This window comes from Schistosoma haematobium, chromosome 1 (genome assembly GCF_000699445.3).
Source record: "Schistosoma haematobium chromosome 1, whole genome shotgun sequence".
Lineage (NCBI taxonomy): Eukaryota > Metazoa > Platyhelminthes > Trematoda > Strigeidida > Schistosomatidae > Schistosoma > Schistosoma haematobium.
Window position 1 is genome coordinate 24,907,833 of NC_067196.1, and position 22,393 is coordinate 24,930,225.

A 22,393-nucleotide genomic window follows, 5' to 3' on the forward strand; every position below is an offset into this window, starting at 1 on the left:
TACAAAATGGTTATTTATTAATTGTTACAGTTTTATCTGCTGAAAATAGCATCATTTTTTTCCAGTTCTGTTTACTGATGGATTGATTGAGATAGGACATCTCAGAAGTGTTTTGTAAAGGGAACTTGGTGATATAGTCGCAGTGCAATGAAACTAGTTTCGAGGTCAAAGGTTGGCTGTTAAGGGGCTGTCAACACAGGCAAAGGTTATTTTCACTCAGACGCAAATAGAATGTAGCCTAGTTTCATCAGTGCCTACAGCATTCTAAATAACTTTCAGTATGGAGTTGTGTAGAATGTTGAATCTCATTGAACAAATGAGCCCATCTTAGTTAAACCACCATCCGTGTTGGGTGTAAAGCAGTTACTGACTGAGGACAATGAATGCTGATCGAGTAATGCCGTGGACTGAGCGAGGATAGATAATAACACCGTCGAACACTTACTCAGTTATCTATAGGTTAAGCGTTCGCGCACGAGGCCAAGTTTCCTGGGTTCAAGCCCTGCGTGTAAGATCATGAATGCGCATTGCTGAGAAGTTTCACGCTAATATGAATTGGCCATTCAGCATTTTCAGGTTTTCAATGGTGGCCTCACTTAGATCGATTGGTGATTTAAATGAAACTAAATAACTCAGATTATCCAAACAATGAAGCTTTGCATTGAGGTTAACATCGTGATCTCTGAAGTTTCTGTCATAACTTACCATCAAATATCGAATACTCAAATGCAATCTCAGCATTTCCCAAGGAGATTCTCTGCTACCTGAAGTGGTTTTTCAACCAAAATTACATGTTTTCAAATCTCAGTAAAAGAGTACCGATAACATATGCATCCATGAAGCGTCCTGCATGAGTTGTGATAATGTATGCGTATACAGGACTAGATGCTGGTGCAGTTTTACCGCTTATTATCAGCTATGTGTCATTGACTTTTTTTATTTCTTCTAAGATAACAGTTCATGAAGGAACATGATCAAGTAATCGATGGCTTGTGAAAGTAATGGTAAGCGATTGCTAAAAAAAAGCAAAGTGTAGTCAAAATGTTGGAGAAATTCCAAGATGTTGAAACTTAATTCTCCGGAAGTTGATTAGTTTTTTCTATGATGCTTTCAGGATATTGTTTATTGAACAAACTACTACCTCTGCTGTTTAAGTCAATACTTCTGACGTTGACTGTTAGTTTCGTTCTTATCCTTCCTGGTTCTGTGATCCATAGGTCAATCTGTCGTTGTGGCTTTGATTGAGGGAATGATGAATCGGGTAAGCGGGATATTTATATGTTGAGAACACTTCGAGCTTCTGAAAGCGATTTTGTGAAATAACACTCAATCGTTTCCGGGATGTAGCTCAGCTTATTTCGTATGTCAGTCTGTTAACTAAACGATATATTTTCAAAATCGAATGGGTTCTAAAATGTACATGGAATAATTCCATACCTAGGGATCGTTTTAATCTTCTGTGAATACGATGCTATAACTGAAGCTCTTGCAAACATCAATTTTACACTATACAATAGAAGCACTGACGTCAAAGCTGTGGCTGACATGGTTTGACAGTAACAGTTCACATACCGCTTCTGGACTTCGTAAGTAATATACCTGACGAAGTTGTAGGCTGGTGTCGAATCTTTCGTAAATGGCTCCAGCTTACAATTTTTGAGAAGTCCTCAGAAGTACTAAGCGGGATTAATCATAAAGTATAATTGTCCCTTCCTGTTCACTTGCCTCCTGCAACGTATTGTATTTTGACATAAATCATACTAGTAATATCCAGTGGTTCACAACTAAGTGTTAAATATAAACAACAGTCACCAATCAGATGTCAACAGTTCGATATCCTCTTGATTGTTCATTCTAAACTTTATCCACGACCATTCTTAAAGGTTATATATTTTCATGGTTACACTGATGTAAATAAACTAGATGATCTAACTAAACTTGGATGGAACTGACGTACTTTACGTCTTTAGTGTAAACGCGTTTGTGTTAGACTTTAAGTTTGTTTATCACTGTCGTTCTTAGGTGTGATTTCAGACCCTGAATATATATCCATGTACGTTCACTACTGCTTGCGGGCAGAACCGCCTCAAAACTCGCTTGTTAGGATTAGTAGCATTATTGATAATCCCTTGACCTAGTTCGACTCTAACACCACCTGTTAGGTAAACACTTTATGTTACTTTCGTATTGCTACATTAGCACTAGGATTTAGCTATCGTTTGAGTGTATTCTAAGGTGAACGACCTTTAAACGACGCCTGAGTGTCCACCTAATAACTACGACCAAACGAGGGTTATAAACCAGTGTGGGGAATTAGAATTATGATTCACAGTTTGCGGTTAAGGTTATAAATTAGATTTACGGTTTTCATCGCGGACTGACATAAGGTTGAATGCCAGAACTCTATTTAGCCAAATGAATTAGTGAGTTCCGTGCATAAATCCGAGATCTGTTATGTTATAACCGATTGATTCGTCCATAAATTATAGTCTCTCCGTCTTCTAACTAGGTTTTCACATAAACATCCTTCATAGAATGATTAGTTACATCGATTTCCACTTATTGAGTTTAGGTACTGGGATATATGGATGTGTTCGCACTAGACAAGATAGTTCATGATTACTCACTGTATTCATTGTTAACAACCGGCTCCATTTGCGATAGGTCTTTCTTAGGACCTAGGAACACTACCTGATAATCATATTCTGATCTTTGTGTAGATTCCATTATTCTCTTGACTAATAAACTAGTATTGACGTATAATATTACTGTAAAAGTCGAGTATGACCTAAAAGTACCTAAGTTTCCGTGGTTGGGATCCCTGCAGTCCTTATAAATTGGCTGAAATTCCTGTTCAAATGGATGTCAGCATGTATACATTATCTGCAGTTTTTTGCGAAGTTTAAAATATCGAAATTGCCTACGGGTTGTGGGTGTATGTATATGTAGTATCAGGGCGTCTGAAAGGTATTACTACAGAAATTGCAAGCATTCACTAATCTAAGTGATACGTGTCTCATTTTTATGTTATAAACAGTTCTGTCGAGCAGTTTACACTGAGGAAAATAACTTATGAAGTGTATATTGATGGCATTTATGAGTGAGAGCTAATACCTCTTTCAAATCGACTGAAATAAACAACCAGTACCTCAATTGCAGTTTACATGATGGAGGTATTGTCTACGGAATTGAGAGGTTGAGATGCGAATGTCCGGCGCTTTAACCAGGTTGGTGGATGTGGAGGATCCACCTAGGGGAGTTGGGACACATTCCAAACTCATGGTGCACATAGGCTCCAATATCCTGAGGGAACAAATGGCGTATGAACCAATTATTGGTCACTAGCTACCATGGAACTGCATCTCCTTACGATGCTCCACTGCCTTGTTGATTCGACCTTTAGGTCGAAGGCTCCTAGTGTGGCCCCCTAAAAAGACCCACTTGCTTCAGTCTGGATACGGGCAGTACCACAGCCCACATACAAATCAAATAAAATTTTTGTGGCGCACGTGTTTTGGATATCCCTTTGTACCAATATTTATGTTGACGGAGACTAAATTATTTTTATTAGGCCCGAATGGTAGAAATTTCGGGATTTTCAGTCCAAATTATGATCACAGTCGTAGTGTTTTCGTGAATTAGGTATGTTCGATGTCATTTGTGCATCATTATGGTTCATTTAAAGTGACAATCCAAAATAGTTCGTGTGGAATATTCGTGTTCGTTAGTGTCATTGATGCATCCTTTAAAATACCCACAGACTAATAAACAGTATATTGATGATTTGAAATTTTATTAGCAGGTGTGAATATGATTAGCATTTAATTGTAACTCTTACGATATATGAACGTAAACGGGATCAAGTGTACACTGGATGTCATTTTACACTAAATATTACTAGGCCTTAGACGTGTATGGAATGAAAGCTTTGTAAGCTGTCATTTAAATCGATCGTGGTGTATCTGTCCCACTTATGTCATTCTATGAATTGTTTTGCTTTTGGTTGTAACCATATTCTCATTCGAATTCGCTTTCCAATCTTGTGTTTATGATGTGTGCACACCAGTTAGTTTACTAGTCTGGCTAAATGTCACCTGCGTGTGTTACTCGCTACAAGCTTTGCAGTGCCATATGCGGAAAAAATAAAGGAAATTCGACAGAAGTACAACTAGTTCCCTGTCCATATGTGTGCAGTACGTTCACAAGGGATTGTAGATGTCACATCACTCCCTCAGTTTATTCCAGCATTTTACGTCACAGGATCGGGGGCTTTCATATGTTATAAAGTACATGATTTGAGTTTATTTGTTTTGGATTACCAAGACTACTCGTCAACCTGGATTTTTGGATTAGTATACTCAGCCTTCTCATTTAGTAATACATAAAAACGAGTCGGTTAACTACGAAGTAGATTCTGGTACATATGTACATCAGTTCAAGTTCCAATACCCCATTACCAAAGATGAAATTGTCACGTCAGAGCTCAAAATACTAGCGGTAGTAACGGTATAAGTGGTGATATAAAGAATAAGCACGGAAGATAGGATTCAAGAGAGTATATATTTCTAATGTAGAGACAGAAAAAGGGAGTTATGAGGCATTGAAGGGGAAAAACTCGTGGTGTTGTCGACTAGTGACAACTTTCCGCCATTAGATCTTAGGTTTGAAAACCCACGCTTTTATTGGAACAGCTGCAAAACATGTGACTAGAAACAAATACTTAAACTTGTATGTAAACTAAAATGGAAAAACAACGTAGCGACTCGGTTAGATATAAAATACGTCTTTTTGTATTGAGTATTTCTCCGCGATCACTAATTTCTGTTCTTTATACATAATGCTTTATTAAGCTCGAAGTCCCCGTCGTAAAAGTCATGATAAGTGAGTAAATACTAAACAAACGGTGTGTAGTTCTGTTCCATTGCAAACTGACCACTTGAAAACTACGACTGAACACTAGCAACTGCAAATGGTGTACGGCAAACATACCGAAGTTACCGAGACGTTTCACGTTAAAGTCACTGTATGTAAACATTTCCCCACTCATTTCATTTTTTTATGCCTTAATTTTGGTTTTTGAGATCACGACAGCATCAGTAGTAGTACGGACTGACTTTTCATGAAATAATTTGTATTTGCCAGTATAGAAAAAGGGAAAATTGTTTCACATCCACTGATGTTAATGAAGTTAATCATTATCTAATTTCCAAACCCTGATTAGACAAAGTTTTAAGTGGTGGTCAGATGAAGTATTTCTTATTAAGACTAGTAAAATATAGCTCATTATATTCTGTGACATTTAATGGAAAAATTTTGTTCAATGCATCTGACTGGTTTTCAGTCCTTTATGAGGGTATTTGTCTGTCAGGTATTTTTTTATATTTAATATGGTAATTTTCCACCAGTTTATGCAAACTTGATTATCAATTTAGCTCGCTAAAACTCTTTTTCAGCTTTTAATCCCACCCAGTGTTCACAATCGCCACCGCATATGGCTGGATTCATCCCGTCCATGACGAGTGGTTTCTCTGGGTTTCACTTCGTACATAAACTTCGAGAACTTATTACGTGAATAACCATCCCGATTTCATTTCATTTTCACTGTATATTTAAGCAAACTGTATTCCTGTTTTCGGGTATTCATTCTTTTCTAATTTTAATTAACAAGCATTACACATAGTTTTGCCTTACATCATTTTTATGAAATGTCAGATTATTTGTTTTCTGCGAAGTTATGCTCTCGGGGTTTTCATCAACAAATGTGTGCTTCCAAAAGGATTTAACTGACATCAACCTTTTTTCTCACAAACAGTCTATTAACAATTCACTCAGAACTACTGACCGATTTCAAAATGATTTTTCTTTAGTTTTCATTTAAATGGTAGGATAATTCATTTCAACTGAATAGGCGCCAACAACACCTATCTGTCATGAATGCTGGACGATAATTACTAACATTCCTAATTTATGTAAAAAGTAACGATGCCAAAATAATGTTCAGGATCGTATTCTTCCACTGATTTAAATGACAGTTGAATATCGGAACTAGGCTACGAAGATTGCTACACATTACATTTACTACGGTGTATAGGAGTTTACAACTTGGTAAATCAATTTGACGAATCTGAAAAGAGGTACACAGTGCCTGGTTGACATTGCGCGTATTCCCAGCGTAGCTAATTCCAAAAATGTGCTGTAAAGATTGAGCTCAACACGTTTATCTACTAAGATGCATTTGAGGTTTACCTGAGTAACTTGTGCTACATTGCCCCAAAGTCAGGCACATCTCCAAAGGTCCTATTGAATAACGTTGTCTTCGGTACTAGGAAATCAACTCATTGACATTTACTGGTTAATACATACACATGCAAGTTCGTTATCTATCCCGTTCAACAAAAAGAAAATACGAATCTGATTGTCTTAATGTTCTGTTCTTGAGACCTAGGATTCGTAGACTGGTGGTTAGTCTGATTGGTTGGGATATATTTTTCAGATCTTGTGCCACTTTCTCAATCCGAATGATCGTCACCATAGTTGAGGAACTTCTGAAAGATTTTTCTCACTTATAAACTTGGGTAAAAATAGAACAAATTTCGTAGCAGAAGGTCATCTCAGAAGTGGGACACCAAACTCGTACTCCGATGAACTTTACGTCCAGTCTAGTGTACATTCACTCCTGTAACCTAAACTGCTAAGCTATCACCGCGCTTTGATTTCACGCGATAGTGGAAGCATACTACGACTACAAACTATTGGTCTGACAGAAGTCAGACAAGTCAGAATTCTTGGCTGTGTTCGATGTAACGGTCGAAACTAGTTGGAGATTCTAAGTGACGTTGCAAAATATGGTTTGGCTATCGATTGACGCTCGTTAGTTCTCTGATTGAGCGCCATCTTCCGATCTTACATTACCTCCACGGTTGGCTTCAAATACGTCCTCCTGCCCATACGTGATGTGAGTCCTTCGCTGCGCTGTCGTGATATGAAGCAGCTAGTAACGATGGTAGACCGTGTGCTGATAACTGGGTGGTGTATATGTTGTAATTGTATGTACACTGGCAGTACCTATTTAACCTCTTACCAGGGTAAGGTGTTGTACTCGTTGACGTCAGTTGATGGCAGAACTACTAGTTAGCCGTTCTGTGCTGGGCTTGGTCATAACCAACTCGGTAGTTATCGGCTGCCAGCTCGTAAGTGTGGATATAAAGCCCACCAACGAAGCTGGGAAGTCACATTGTCATGTAAGTGATGTCAGATTGCTAGGCAGGCAACCTATCGTATTTTCATAAGTGGCTCGAATAAGAGTTGGTTTTACGTTGTATAAGATCACAAACTTGGCCAGTGTCTTGAAATACTGAAAGATTGTATCAGCAATGTATTTGTAACACTGTCTTAGATGTGGTTCGAGCAATGTATGCGTTGGCTGCGGGTTAGACGCTATATCAAGCGGACTACTCTATGCAAATTGATCTAAATACCCGTCCGCTTTACTGCGAGGCGTAGCACGTCCGGACATCAGGCGTCCTTTTGTTGGCGTGTGCGTTTTGCTATGGCGTCCCGAAAACTAGTCTGCTCACATTCCTGTTTTGAAGATGCACGGGACACTTGATCTTTGAGCTATGATTCTCCTAAACGTCTGCATTCCGTAAGTTAGTAGTTTATTCTTCGACATAACTTGTGGTTGACATCTAGGCATCTGTCATCGAGATAATTTTTCTTCATTTTCAGGCTGTCACAGAACCAACAAGATTACTTGAGGCTTACAGTGAACATTTGACGGACTCTGGTGGGATTATGCAGCAGTCCGTCTCTGCATTGGTAGAGTTGATGTCGTCGGCCAACCGTAAACTTGTTCCAAAATGCATTTCTTTGTGTATTATTGCTTCGTCGTCTCCAGAAACACAATTGCAGTTATGTAAAGATGGCGCATGGGAGATATTACTTAAATGGCTTCAAGAGGCCCTCAAAGAGGATAACTATGCTTTTTTGTTAGAGCTCTTAAAAGTGTACTTGCTACTTCCTGTGAGATTGGAGCAGCTTACCCAAAATGTTTGTCCCAAACTTATAAATTCTTTGACGAAACGTTGTGATCATGAAGGTAATATGCCCTAGGCATAATTAGGTTTCTATAATAGAGGTAAAATCTGTGGCTGCTGAGATTGTAAAAAAATGGAAAGAAGTTATAAGTTCTGATTCCCGTCAGTTGGTCTGTAAGTTAGGTTTGTATTACTTAATATATTTTCAGCAAATCATGTAAAAAGGAAAAAAGTAGAATCTGAAACAAAAACAATTAACAAAGATGCTCAGTCGCATGACCCGTTAAAAGATGAAAAGAAACGCCGGAGTACTGTTAAAATACCACCTAATAATATGCGGACAGCAGGTATGGAAGATACACCTGCACAACCCCAGCCTAAATCTAGATCAGATATATTCGCGAAGAAAAAGTAAGACCCGGTAGGGTTTCTTAATTTTTTATAAATAGCAAAGTCGAGCATGATAAAAGTCTGACATCTGAACTCCCGATAGAATCCTTTCATCAAAAAATAACTGTTACTCCGACGGAATCTCGCAAAGGTTTTTTGACATTTAGAAATACAACTGGTACAAATTTCTTTCAGAGATTCATGAGAGTTCGGATTTTATCAATGCACTCACCACTTCTCCATGTCCCGTTGTTCGAAAGAAGAGGAAAATATCTCCTAAAATTGAGCCAGTTGTACAAACTGATCTCCATACTGTACGTCTGTTTATTAATATATTAATAGTTGTAGAGCAAAGAAGAAAATTATACGGAGTTATCTGATCAGAGCAGTGCATATGATTCATTTTCGAACTCCCCTAAGGGAATGGGCTCCAGAAAATCTTCATTGTCTAACATCTATTCAACCTTCCCTGCTGATAATAAACCTAAAAAACGAGTTTCCTGGGCTGATGAGGACAAGCTACAGTCTTTCTACTATTTTGAGCTAGATGAGTCTGAGAGAGGTAAATTGAGATTATATTTAGGGTGCATACTTTTGTCTGTGATCTGTTTTCCTCACTCCTAAACAATAATGCTATATACATCATGTTTTATAGTTAATGTGAATCGAGTGTCCATTGAGGATATTCGTCGCAAGGAACATTCAATGGAACGTCAGCTTTTCAAACGATCCCACGAAGACACCGATGTCTATTCTCAGAAGGTAAGTTAAACTCGATATAGCTCCAAAGTTCGACGGCTTTAAGTATCTGAAGCTATCAATAATTATGAGCTTTTATAATTAAATTTAATATTAGTGATGTATATATTATCAAGTAATTGAAGATGTTTCTTCTTAAAGCTTTTTTATTTTAGGTTTTTATTTTATAACTTAATTTTCATTGAATATTCGTTTTATCTTGAATTTTATTTCGATCTTATTGTACATGTGGTTTTCTTTGAAATAAAATATTTTTATTCGAATGATTAATTTTTTCTTGCAACTACGGTGGGTGGTTTATTCACAAAATATCCATAATTTTGTTCTACTTGAAAGGTTTCACGTTAGCAATATATCAGTCTCCACATTACTGTGTTAAAAGTTTTTTTAAGTACAAGTACTAGTTATCTGGTCATTGCACCAACTTATATTTTCCAAAATTCACCACACTCTGCAGACGGTCATATACTGATGTTTACTTCTGATGATATTTCTTTCAATTCTTGTCATCTGAGTGTTCGGCTAATCTTTTTCGTTAATATAAAGCATTCAACTACCACTTAGTCGTATATTTTGACTGAAATCTAGGGCACAATTATATATGACCGTCATTGTAGAAAGCTGCATGTAAATTCTGATGTTATCACAAATAAGACTCCCTAGTTCGGATGTCAGTTTTAGATTGACTTGTACCTTCCGTTATAATCGGGTCTAACTCGTAACGCCCTGTGGTTTCTTACATTCTTAGGGTCACTTCACACACTCGGGAATCCGTGGGTTTGTACTAATTATATTACAGTAGAGAAATCAAGTGTGCATTATTAAACAATCAAGATATTAACATCACTTGCATACATAATGTAGATAATAACCATAGTTTGTACAATATGCCTTAGTAAGATTCTCACATCAATCATGACGGTCTTATGTTGTGTGGATGTTTTGCTCTTCTGAATTCTTAAGTACCAACATGACAACCTCTAATCGACTGATAATTCTCAAGTTACCTTGCGATTACTTCCAAGCTGAATTAAAAAATACGGTTGAGTGGATGACTTCAGTGTTAAAACTTCTGTAGTGATCTGACCAAACATTTTCTACCAAGATCTCGTATTTTGTTCTGTGAGCACGCGTCACTGTAGTTGTGAGAATGTAACACTTCTAGATGTGTCTGGAGCCGAAGTGACTTGCCTTAGAACTGCAGGTGTGTGGCTGTATTGTGTGAAACACATCATTAGTTGTTTCGTTACATATTCAGGTGATATCTCATTCTGAATGCATTCATGTGTCCTAACGTATAGTAGATTATCAGTTCCAGATATCATAGGCCCAAGTTACCTATCATAGTATTAATTGAATACCAACTGGCACGGTCTTCTTGTGAACTATTTGCGCGCAACAAATTTCCTAAGACATTCTATCGTTTCACCGTATTGCCTAGATGGTCACTGTAACATCCACGAATTGTCAGCGGTTTCTTTTTGCATATTGAGGTACGTCCACTTGTGATGCTTCGATAATCAACCAAAACATGTCCTCGCGAAGCTTATTCACGCAATCCGAAAGCAATAAACATGAATTTCGTCAGCGGCAGCATATGCCCATAAAATGTTTTTGCCTGGATGAAAGTTGAGGGAGTCGTCTCCACAGTCTTTGTCACACCAGCTGACATAATTAAATACTCAGGAAAATACTAAAGTGTCTTCAGAGATTATGTTAATAGATCTGAGTAACTGCTGATAAGCTGCGTCTTGCTATTCCTTGATCACTAATTTAGCTGTTCATTAATAAAACGTCTATAAATCCGGTTGTGATTTTCCGGAGGACTGGCATACAAAATTCATGAGCGGACGAAACATTTCTGTTATAATACTAGTAAAAAGATTATAATCTGTAAAATTGCGAATTGGAAATGTCTAGTTAAATATTCCCACAAGTATAAATTTTTGTCAAAGGAATCCTAAAGAGTCGGTTAGTATACTTTGGTGGAATAATCTCATTAGGCTTACTTCCTTGCACAACGTGTTTATTCTACGCTCCTTATTTCCCAGAAGCTCTTCGTCGGTCATGTGAAATATCGACGATAAGCACAATTGTTCGTCAACGACCAAGCATGGAGTCTCAATAAGCTGACTAGTCGCTAACATTCCAATATGTCAATGTCTCAAGGTATTGGCTATCGAGTTCCTAAACAATACGTCAGACTGGAGTCCTCACCCGCTTTTCCTGTCGTTTTCCAATTACTCTTGATTATGTTATAAACATGGATCAGGATATGTATGACTCAGTCATCAATGATCGGCAAATATGATTGTGAACTTTTTAACATTCCACAATTATCTATACGTTTTTCAACGTATTCTTTTACTATCATTTTGTTCATTATGTTGGTCTGTGTCAGTATTTGATGTTTTTTTCTGCTTTAGTGAGATTTATACAATTTCATAAGTTTCCTTCCTATTTCAATTCCCCATAACAGTGGCACCCTCCTTGTCCATTAGAACGACTTCTCTTGGTCGAACCAGGTTGTAAATCTATTGAACGTCAGATCCAATTAGAACGAGAACGTTGTGTTCTGCAAGCAATCTACTTTACTCGTGAAAGTATCCCATATAGTCCAGAAGAGCCTGATGCAGAAGTTGTGGAGCATATCGCTCCTCTTGATATACCATTGGATGATGTAAGTTTATTCTCCTTACATAGTTACAAGCAGTAATTACTATAAGCTGAAAACACAACACATATTCACAGTTTCGTATGAAGATTGAGTGGTTTTAGAAAGTCTTACTCACTACCTTCTCGCGGTGAGGGTATTGTCCACAAATTGAGGGGGACGAAAAGTGAATATCTGGCATTTTAACTGGGTTGGTGGGTATAGAGGATCCAGCCAAGGGAGTTGGAAAACTCTGACTTCAAACCAATGGTGCACATGAGCTCCAGGATTCTGAGGGGAAAACGGTGTACAAACCTACTGTAGGTCACTGATCGCCATGCCATTGCATCTCCTAAAGTTGCTCCACTGCCTTGTGGACTAGACTTCTAAGTCTAATGCTCGAGGATTGATCCCATATATATATATATATATATATATATATATATATATATATATATATATATTTATATATTTATATATATATATAGCGTCTCCTTGTATGAATGTTTATGTTAAAATAAATAAGTGGTTTTGACACATGACATCTTTATAATATATTACTGAACAAACACTTCAGCTGTCCAACGTATTATAAAAGTCCTTGAAAATGTATGCATTTAACTTGTTCCTGCTGCAGGATAATTTTTCAATAACGGGTTGGTTTAAAATACATTTCCAGAATATTCCATTGAAATCACTAAGTTTCCTCTATTGAAGGTGTTTTTGTTAATTTTCTTAATGGAATTCTCTCGGTTGTCACAACATTCTGTCAGGATTTTAAATGTAAGCAAAGCTTTTTAACTGTTAACTAAAAGCTAAAATCTTTTATTCTCGACGTTAAGTCGGCCGAACCTATGATTCTCAAACTAAGATCCAAATGGATGACTAGTTAACATGATGACATTTAGTAATTCTTAAGATTTCATATTCAATTCTAAATCAGCTCCAATTAACGGTATTCGACTATCCCGAAATAACACACTTATTTTACGTATCAGTGCTTTTGAATGTACAACCACAAATACTTGGAGAATTACTGCTTACGAATTCTGTACAAGTCCCAGACCACCTGACTGACGGTAGTATTAATTATTAGTTTTCCCGAGCATATTTTACGTGAAAGTAATGTAACTGTAGCAATTAAACAGCTATGTGTTAAGACAGTTATGATGTATTGTATGGATCCCATGATTCTAAGGGATTAAATGAAATTCAACAGTGTAAGATTCCCTTCAGGAGTATAAGGGAACTATTGGACAGCTTTTTGCATGTAAAATAAGATCACTATATGGGTTTTTTCAGTGTTGGGATCCATCATTTGGTTAACCTTTTTTTAAAGATAAAATGTTATGTATGGTGATTTATAAGCATGTTTGATTTTTGTAACAAAAGGATGTGTTTCTTTGTCCACTAGTCACTTTATCTTGTGACATTCACTCGTGTTTTTGTAAAGTTGTATGTGATCCAAAAAATTAAATTGGAACCTAACTCGTCAACATATGTCTTTGCAACAAACGTCTAGAATGACAAAATATATTACTGTGCTCTGTGAAACAAATATTAGCAGTGACGAACTAAATTTCATCTATCTTACTTCAAAATATCTTCATTTTGTGGATTAGGTTAAGTTAATTGAAGTTTTTAATTAGCAAAATCTTCAAATATCACAATCGTTCAATCAATCCGACTTTCACTTGCTCAGATGAACAATGTATTTGTCAAGTGTAAAGCTGTCTGAGAAATACATTGGTCAATAAGAAACATCAGCATAACTAATCTGGTTTGCCATCTGTTTGTCCACTTTCTGATGGTTCATGTTATTAAAATCTGCATCGTAAACAATGTTGATAATATTGCACTTCAGAAACAAAATTGTGTTACCAGTGCTTTCGTTTCAATCTGGATAGTGATGGTTATTGAAATCGGTCATTGCTTTTTGAAAGGTGCGATTGATAAATCTAATGACCTTTCCCATCATCAAGTTCATAAGTGCAATCAAAATGTCGAAATATAGATCTACTAATCTATTAAATGGACATATATAATATGAATTAAGTGGACAATTTTCAACTAACCATAGACAGTTCTTTCGATCTGCGTTACCATTCCTCACATCTATTCATGACGTATGCCATGCAATGCTTTGTTGCACTTAACTAATCGAATAGTGTGTTACCACAGTTTGTTACTTTAAAATACAAAGAAACAATGTTCTTATCTTTAACACCTTGTTTGCGGAAACCATATTACAGATATTACTAAGCTGTGATCATGTTTTCGTAAACCACAATCGTAGAGGATAAACGACTATTTTCACTGACAAGAATCTAAAGATTTTTGTACCAAATAATTTGAAAAAAGACCTGAATTTCCTTAATACCTGGCTGAAACACATTTTCGTACCAACTTTGAACGTCTATTATGCATGTTGTCACTCTAATGCAGGATTAAGTATTTGCTGTCATTCTAAACTGAATTTTGATCGCTTTTTGATGGGATCGTATAAGGATTGCCTCGATTCAAACATTTTGTCATTTCTTGAAGAAGAGATAGATTGTGGTAAACGGGCTTGTATTTGAAGCACGAAGTACTGCAGTTCATCATATTTGTGTGTGGGCTGTGATACTGCCCGGGTGCCCAGACCAAAGTAGGTGATTTTCTTAGGAGGCCACACCCCGAGCCTTTGACCTAAAGGTCTAACCCACAAGGCAGTGGAGCATCGTGAGGAGATGCAGTCCGATGGTAGCCGGTGATTAACGATTAGCTCATACGCCATTTGTTCGTTTAGGATACTGGAGCCTATGTGCACCATTGGTTTGGAATCCGGTTAAAGCGCCGGACATTCGCTTTTCGTCCTCTCATTTTTGTAAACAACACCCCCGCCACGAGAAGGCAGCGAGTAGGACTTCCCTGGCAGAGGCTGTATACGCGTGACCGTGTGAGAGCATTTCGAGAGGAAGAGCGTACTATCCCCACTCCAATGTAGACAACACTGAAATGGAGATACATCCAGCTAACCAATCCTAAATAGGACGAAACGCGTGTCCTGGATTCCACTGTTAGCCACATCCATATATTTGGTCGAGTGTTTGTTCAATAACAGTTCACATTAAACGAATGTTAGTTATGCCTTTTCATAGTTTTGTTGGTATCACACAGATTAATTTCACTTTGTTTTATCCTCACATGCGTTTGGAAATCGACATTTTGTTTTCTTTTGCTTTATATATCGGTTTTTACCCATAAAATATCAATACTTCTCTTCCAGGCAAATTTGAAGCTAAACGTGTTTGCTTGCAGATTGGTTTTTCTTTTATTAAACTTATCATGTACCTGGTATATAAACTAAATCAAATTATCTGTATTTTCTTCAGCTTACTGCCTACGAATCAATTGATAAAAGTTCTGAAGTTAATTCTGAGAGGCTATTAGTTATGAAAGATGCCATGGGAAATCCACAGGCGAGTTTAATCTCAGTAATTTTCTCCGTCGATATTATATATATATATATATATATATATATATATATATATATATATATAACTTATGCCTGTCACCCCTCGTGGAGTGTAGGCCGCCGACTTATTCTGGCTCGTGTTTTTTAGGAAGGTTCTTACTACGGGATGGGATTGCTAACCCCACACACAACCTTCCTTCATCTTGACTTGGGACCGTCATTAGCTCGACTTTCCCCACTATTCATTCAAATTTATGCTTATTACTGTATATTTTGAGACTGTTGAAGCGGCTCTTGTAAGACAAACATATTTTAGTGTTCGTATCCTGTTTTGAATTCTAAAATTAAATTATCATTTCTCACCACAAATGTCATATTTTTCATCCGTGATCATACTTACATACACACACACACACAATTACATACATGTCTCATATAAATCACTGTGACCGGAATGACATGATATTAACTTTTCCAGACCTGTTTTTGATTGATTACACCTAATATTCTTGCCTTGTTACTTTGTATCATTTAAACTTGGGTTGATTTTTATTTGGTTATTTATTCTCTGAAGAAGTGGCTTGCACTGAGTCACGAAACATCGGAAAATCTTACTTTTCTACACATTGCGATATTACAAATATATTATTTTTATCTATAGCAATCTACTCAATGCTCAGTTTATTTGAAATTATCAATTCAAACTTTCGTGATGATACCTATGAAATAGGATGAATAATCCTTATTAGAGCTCTGTGTTCATAATTATTGTTTATTTACATTTTCTTAAGTTTATTCACGAATAGTTATCGTTTCAAGTTTGTTGATGTGACTAAATTCAAAAGTAACTTATGTAGACGTTTACCTGAATTGCTGCAATCCAGTCTTCGCTAGAGCATACAAAAAGGCATAAAGTGGTTTTGCCGAGATAATACAAAAAAAGTTATATGATATCAGCATATATATCTTCTATTATTATTATTATTATTATTATTATTATTATTATTATTAATTATTTATTATTATTATTATTATTAGCATTTGCTTTATGCTAATTTTCAACTTTAAGTGTTGGATTTTTGGAAAATTCTAACCTAATAATTAAGCTATCTTGGTCCCAAATAAACGTATAAATTTAAATATAACTTCTTCATACAACTGTCTCACTAAACGATCATGTTTTCTAAAAACTCTAAAGTAATCGCTTCATTTGTTTGTTTTAACATTTCTTTATTTTTTAAATTGTCTTTTAGATGTCATTAAATCCCGAGGTTGCTAACCTTGTCAAGTCTCTGGCAGCCAATCTCACTAGTTCTCCATCTGATCTTGTTCAAACGATGCCACCTCAAATGAACCCCGTCTTAACTACAACATCCTGTTCTGACTTCAATTTACAACCAAATGCTTTTGTTCCTGTTTCTAACGACACAAAAATGAACGTAAATAGTCCTAATTCTGAATCGGTACGTGGAACTAACGCTCATTCTCCGATTGATCAAATGCTACAAAGAGAATTGTGGGAAGTTTTGGAGCAGAATTATCCAGACATTAATGTTCATGACTTAAGTGCGGAGCGCATTCGAGATCTACTCGAACCGTTACGTGATCAACTCGTTGCTCGAGGTATTTTTCAGCTTCGTAACCCATGCCCACCAAAACCACCTCTTCAGTATCCTGACTGCCCAGTCGATCCTCCTGTCCCACGCCATGGCTTCCGTCCTCCTTTCCGTGGTCCTTCGCATATGCCTGTCCCCGTCCCTAGATCTGATTTTATACCACCCCATGGACCAAGGTTATGTCCCCCTAATCCTTCTGGGTATGGTCCTCCGAATCGAATGCCTAACAGGCCATCCTTTCAGTCAATGAATCCCACCTTACCTCATCTCATTCCTAATCCGATGCCTCCTTATAATGGTCCGCCAGCATCTCGAATGCCTGCTTATCCTCGTGGAAACTCTCATGCTAGGAATAATGGTCAGCCTTGTAAGTTCTTTCAACAAGGAGGATGTCGTAATGGTCACTCCTGCAACTTCATGCACTCTCGGTGAGAAATACAACTATTTCCACTGCTGTTTCTTGTCCCTGGCTCTGTAAAAAAATCACTTGGATTTCGATTTATGCATTTTAATTGGAAAATATTAATCGCTATCACTACATCACTTAACTTTACTGGTTGTAAATAAAACGCTAAAGGTTTTGTATAGTTTTTTTACAATAGAATATTTATTTTATGGATTTCACTATGGGTTTTCAATAAATTACCAGATTTCATGAACGATTTGTTAATTATTCTCATTAATTGAATTGATGCTTCCCGTTTTTATCTCCATATCTCAAAGGTATTTTGAAACCCGATGCCTATTGGCAAGCTTTACACGGCACTCACTCTAGATATATTACGAATATATCATGTACATTTTTTATTCTAATTTGATTTATTTCCATGATTTATATGATTCCAGCAATTTCTTATCTGAAATATCATTGCTCATATATTTTCAAAATCAGAAGCTTATTCCAAACTAGGTTAATCTTCACAGCTAACAAGGTTATTCTTTCTACGTATACACTTGTATCGATCAGTTTGTGTGTTGGTAAACGCCTTAAGTAAATATCTGCCTGTAATTGGGACACTAATCTGTGCTATTTTACTAGGAAATATATTTGTGAATAGTAAAATGATCACAATTATGCTTTTTAGGGTTCATTAACTTTTACATTGACCGATATACTCAAACCATTCGATCTTCAGTGTGTCGTTACTTTCATTTCTTTTCTACTTTGTTGCACTTATCCCCAAGATTCCATAGCTATGATTTCATATCAAACTTCTTAACTACGGAAGTAATCACAAAACCTAAGATTGTGAACCTGAAGAAAAGAGGTTTTTATGCTATTCCATATCTACCTCATGTACCTTGCTGGTATTCATTTTCCCACTTGTTAATCTACTATTTTTATATTGAAGTGAATTACGGCAACCCGAAAACGGTGTATGTTTACGTTTGTTTGAGTCTGTTTCTGAAATCTTTCGAACGATGAAGCTCAATTATCCCCATTCTGTTTGGATTATACATATGGAAGTCAAACACATCAAATGTCTACTTGGTTCATTCTTACATGAATATCCTTTAACATAATCACACAAACGATGTTAATGATAGTATGGGTACCCAATTCTGTGTAGTTTTCACAAACACCACTTATAACAAATGAAGTCAATACAAGTGAATTACTTGCATCACTAATCCTTTAACTCATGTAACGTTTCACACTCAAAAATTCAATACAAGTCACTGTTGCCATAAGAGGCTGTGGAGATAGTTGGATTGTATGGTTTTTATCACAGACTGGCCTTAATAAAATAACCACCGGAAACCAGGAAGCACTAGATAGGTGTCCCGCCATAGTATAAGACTCATTAAGCGTGCATATATACTCTTCAACTGGGGATCGGTCTCAGAACTTTCGGTTTCCGAGGCGAACATGGAACTGATTTCCAAACGTTTACATAACTAACTTCAGTCACTATGCTTGAAGTATTTAAATTTTCAAAAACATCAGATGTCACTACATACTGAAACATAACGTTTGCTGTAGTTACCTGCAGTCTACCTAAAAATAATCATCTTATCTAGTAGGCTTTAGGAACAAAATAAATACACTAGGGTTTGATGTGCCGTATTATTTATTACCAATCTCGTTTGTCAGAATATGCATATCACAACAGTAAGTTTTCTTCCTGTTGTCATTGTCTAGTCTTCCTGACCTCGAAACACTCATTCATGCAAAAACCCAAAATATTTATTTAAACGAATAAACGTTGGTACAAAGAGACGCTAAATAAATCATTCTATTTGTGTGAGGGCTGGGATACTGCCCGGGTACGCGAACCAAAGCAGGTGGTATTTTTAAGGGACCAATCCTCGAGAATTTGACTTAGAAGTCTAATCCACAAGGCAGTGGAACAACTTTAGGAGATGCAATGGCATGGCGATCAGTGACCAACAATGGGTCCATACGCCATTTTCCCCTCAGAATCCTGGAGCTCATGTGCACCATTGGTTTGAAGTCAGAGTTTTCCAACTCCCTTGGCTGGATCCTCCATACCCACCAACCCTTTTAAGGCGTCAGACATTCGTTCTTTGTCCTCTCAACTTCGTAAACAACAACCCCATCACGAGAAGGTAGTGAGTAGGACTTCCATGGCAGTGGTTGTGTGCACGTGGCCATGTGAGAGCATTTCGAGAAGGAGAGCTGACTCTCGGCAGTACTAGGGTATTTGGGGGTTACGATTTCTCAGCGGCTTGAACTGCTATTTCCTTGGATATTTTTAAGTAGTCTGAAGTCGGATCAAATCATAAGGCTTCATCTATGCATTCCATTAAATCGTCACTTCTATTGGCCAACGCTTTGGTGTACCGGTCGGGACATACTGTACTTTATATTAGGCGGTCATTGTTGACGACAAGGAAATAAATACGTATGTTCTGATTAAACACTACATGCGCTTTTAGTTGCCAAAATTTACAACTGGATAAAGGTAATATTAATGGGCTGTATGATCCAAGATGATCTGAAGTAACATATCAGTGCACAAAAGCTACATTCACATGAAATTGATACATACAATAATTCTGACCATCGTGATTGTGAAAAATTGACTTCATTCGACCTTTCGTTAGGCCCGGTAGACTGTCCTAGACTTGGTTTCAATTCTATCGAAAAAGTATGCATACCGAGTTACAAATTTTAAAATATAATTATGCTCGATAATTTGATTCTTAAAACGTCAAATGGTAAACTAATGTTCTAACTGTTCATCTTGTTAGCATACGAATTACAGATTAGCGATTATTGGAATACACTGCTTGTAAAATATCAATGGTAAATCGTTCGTTGACTTTTTGTGATCTCATAATTACTCACTAGTATGCAAAACGGACATTTTCTTCAATACTTTTGATACATATGGTTCAAACTAAACTAACCCATTCACAAGCTACTTGGGTCTGAGCTGAGGGCTAATACTACTACTTGGTTACCCAAATCTAAATAAAATGGGCGGGTTTCGGGCCAAGAACTTATTGAGTGAAGGTCGGACGCTTAGTCATCAGGTCACTGCTCCAGGATGCGTTTTATTCAGATATTGAATAATGAAAGTTAGACGTTTTATTCTGTAATTTGACTCAGTCTGAGATTTTGTTGGCATCTTTCTTAACTGTAGTTTGAATGGAATTCCTAGAAGGTATCTTTAGATAGGTTTCATGATCTAATAAGGAAACCTGTTTAATCACTACTGAGAGGTCCTATTCACTTAATCATTGTGAATCATACTAACATAACGTACGTGGACCATAATTATGTAACATACATGTCTGAGTTTTTAAAGTTTAATATTTAGTGTCTGAAATGTCAACCTGCTCTTATCCACCTCCTACAAATCGATAAATAAATAAAAAGTATAGTGCAAACATCTCACGATTCTACTAAATCAACAGTGGTCAATATTCAGATTTGGGAAGAAGTCATTCAATCTGTCCGTTTAAATTGATCGGAAGTGAACTTGAAGGAAGAATAATTCAACAAAACACATCAGTTAGAAGTATATACGTATCTATTCTATATTGTATTCCCCGAAATAGTACTGCTACTGTATGGTTACAGTGTTACCTTACACTCTTGGGATGTGAATTTATGTCGCGTGTAACAGTTATGAATAGAAGTCTCAAATCTACGCATGACAACTATCTCGTTCTGTAAGGCAGTTTTGTAAATGATAGCAGTACACTATAGTGTTGTATTTTGTGCAGCAGTTCCGACTAATTTATTTTTCTGCTAAGGCGAATCTGGAACCAGGAAAAAATCTACTCAACAGTCCTTGGTTTTCAATGGTTCTGAAGGTAATATTACTTCATGATGAAAACTGACCGATTGATGTCTTAAACTCCACGATGCCAAATTTCAAACCAGAAATTCTGTACAGAACCGTGTCATTAGTGGAGAAAAATGACAATAAACTGAAAGCTTTAGAAGTTTCATATTTGAATGCTAGTCAGTAATCCAATACCCGGTTGTAGAAATGTTTTTAGACAAAACTGGTTGAGAGCTTCACTGAAGAACATTGAAAGAAAAGACGTTTGGAAGTTCCCTAGCCTGAACAGAAGTATATTGCCACCAAACCATGTGTCAGTTCCCCAATAAAATACAAATGCATGACGTTCACTCAAATAAATAGGTATAGTGTTAAAATAAAGTCTAGATTTGGTGAACGTCTTTTCCTTAAAAATCAAGGAGATTGTTTACAGTAGATATTTTGACCAACTTGGCTAGTCGTTGATAACTAGGATCGTCGAAAAATTGGTTTATCTATGATGACAGCTACCTTGAACAACACATGAATCACACAGTTCTCAATAGACCTATACTACTGAAAAGCATCTTTGTCTACAATGTTATGGAATTATTTCCTAGATAACTTCGGTCTGTTAGAATCCGTTTTTTTAAGAAACGGATATCAGTATACATTATGGAAAGACTATGTCAAGGCCAGGTTATAGAGTCCGTTAAATATATGTGACGCATAAAGGCACATATGTAGGTGAAAAAGATGAATATGAACTAATGGATCATTCACTCAACACCTGACTTGATATCATTTTTATTCCTTGTAGATACAAACGAGTTTCTAGTATCGTAGTTCAACGACAAAGCTTCCTATTCAGTTTGTTTTCGTATTTCATCTAGCTAGGTAACTAAATGTTATGCGTATTCAATAGTAGCTTAATGAAAGCTCTGTATCAGAACAAGTATTCTATTCTGTACTTATTAGAAAAGTATTTTTGAAACTTTGCTATAATTTTGCCACTGAACTGGGAATTCGATCACTTAGTTTTATTCTAATCATTCTTGTACTTGTTAAACGGTAAGTGATCACTGCGAAGTGGACAATTATCTTTCATAATTCTGACGCGTAAATTATTTTCATCCTTATATTCTTCTTTAACCCCCCTGATTATTACGCAACCTCATTTAATATTCGAAGTTTCGAATCCCTTTATGATGCAATCTTTTTTTCTATCCATTTGTAGACATATT

At 36.6% G+C, this 22,393-nt stretch overlaps 1 protein-coding gene across 1 annotated transcript; it reads left to right on the forward strand.

The window, feature by feature from the left end:
- Positions 1-1,143: 1,143 nt before the first annotated feature.
- On the forward strand, positions 1,144-15,330 carry MS3_00005906 (uncharacterized protein). The gene is made up of 6 exons (XM_051213999.1): positions 1,144-8,098; positions 8,136-8,447; positions 8,486-8,577; positions 8,622-8,740; positions 8,775-8,988; positions 9,082-15,330. The coding sequence occupies exons 2-6, from the start codon at positions 8,371-8,373 to the stop codon at positions 9,195-9,197; spliced, it is 618 nt and encodes a 205-aa protein (XP_051073518.1). The 5' UTR covers positions 1,144-8,098; positions 8,136-8,370; the 3' UTR covers positions 9,198-15,330.
- The last annotated feature ends 7,063 nt before the right edge of the window (positions 15,331-22,393 follow it).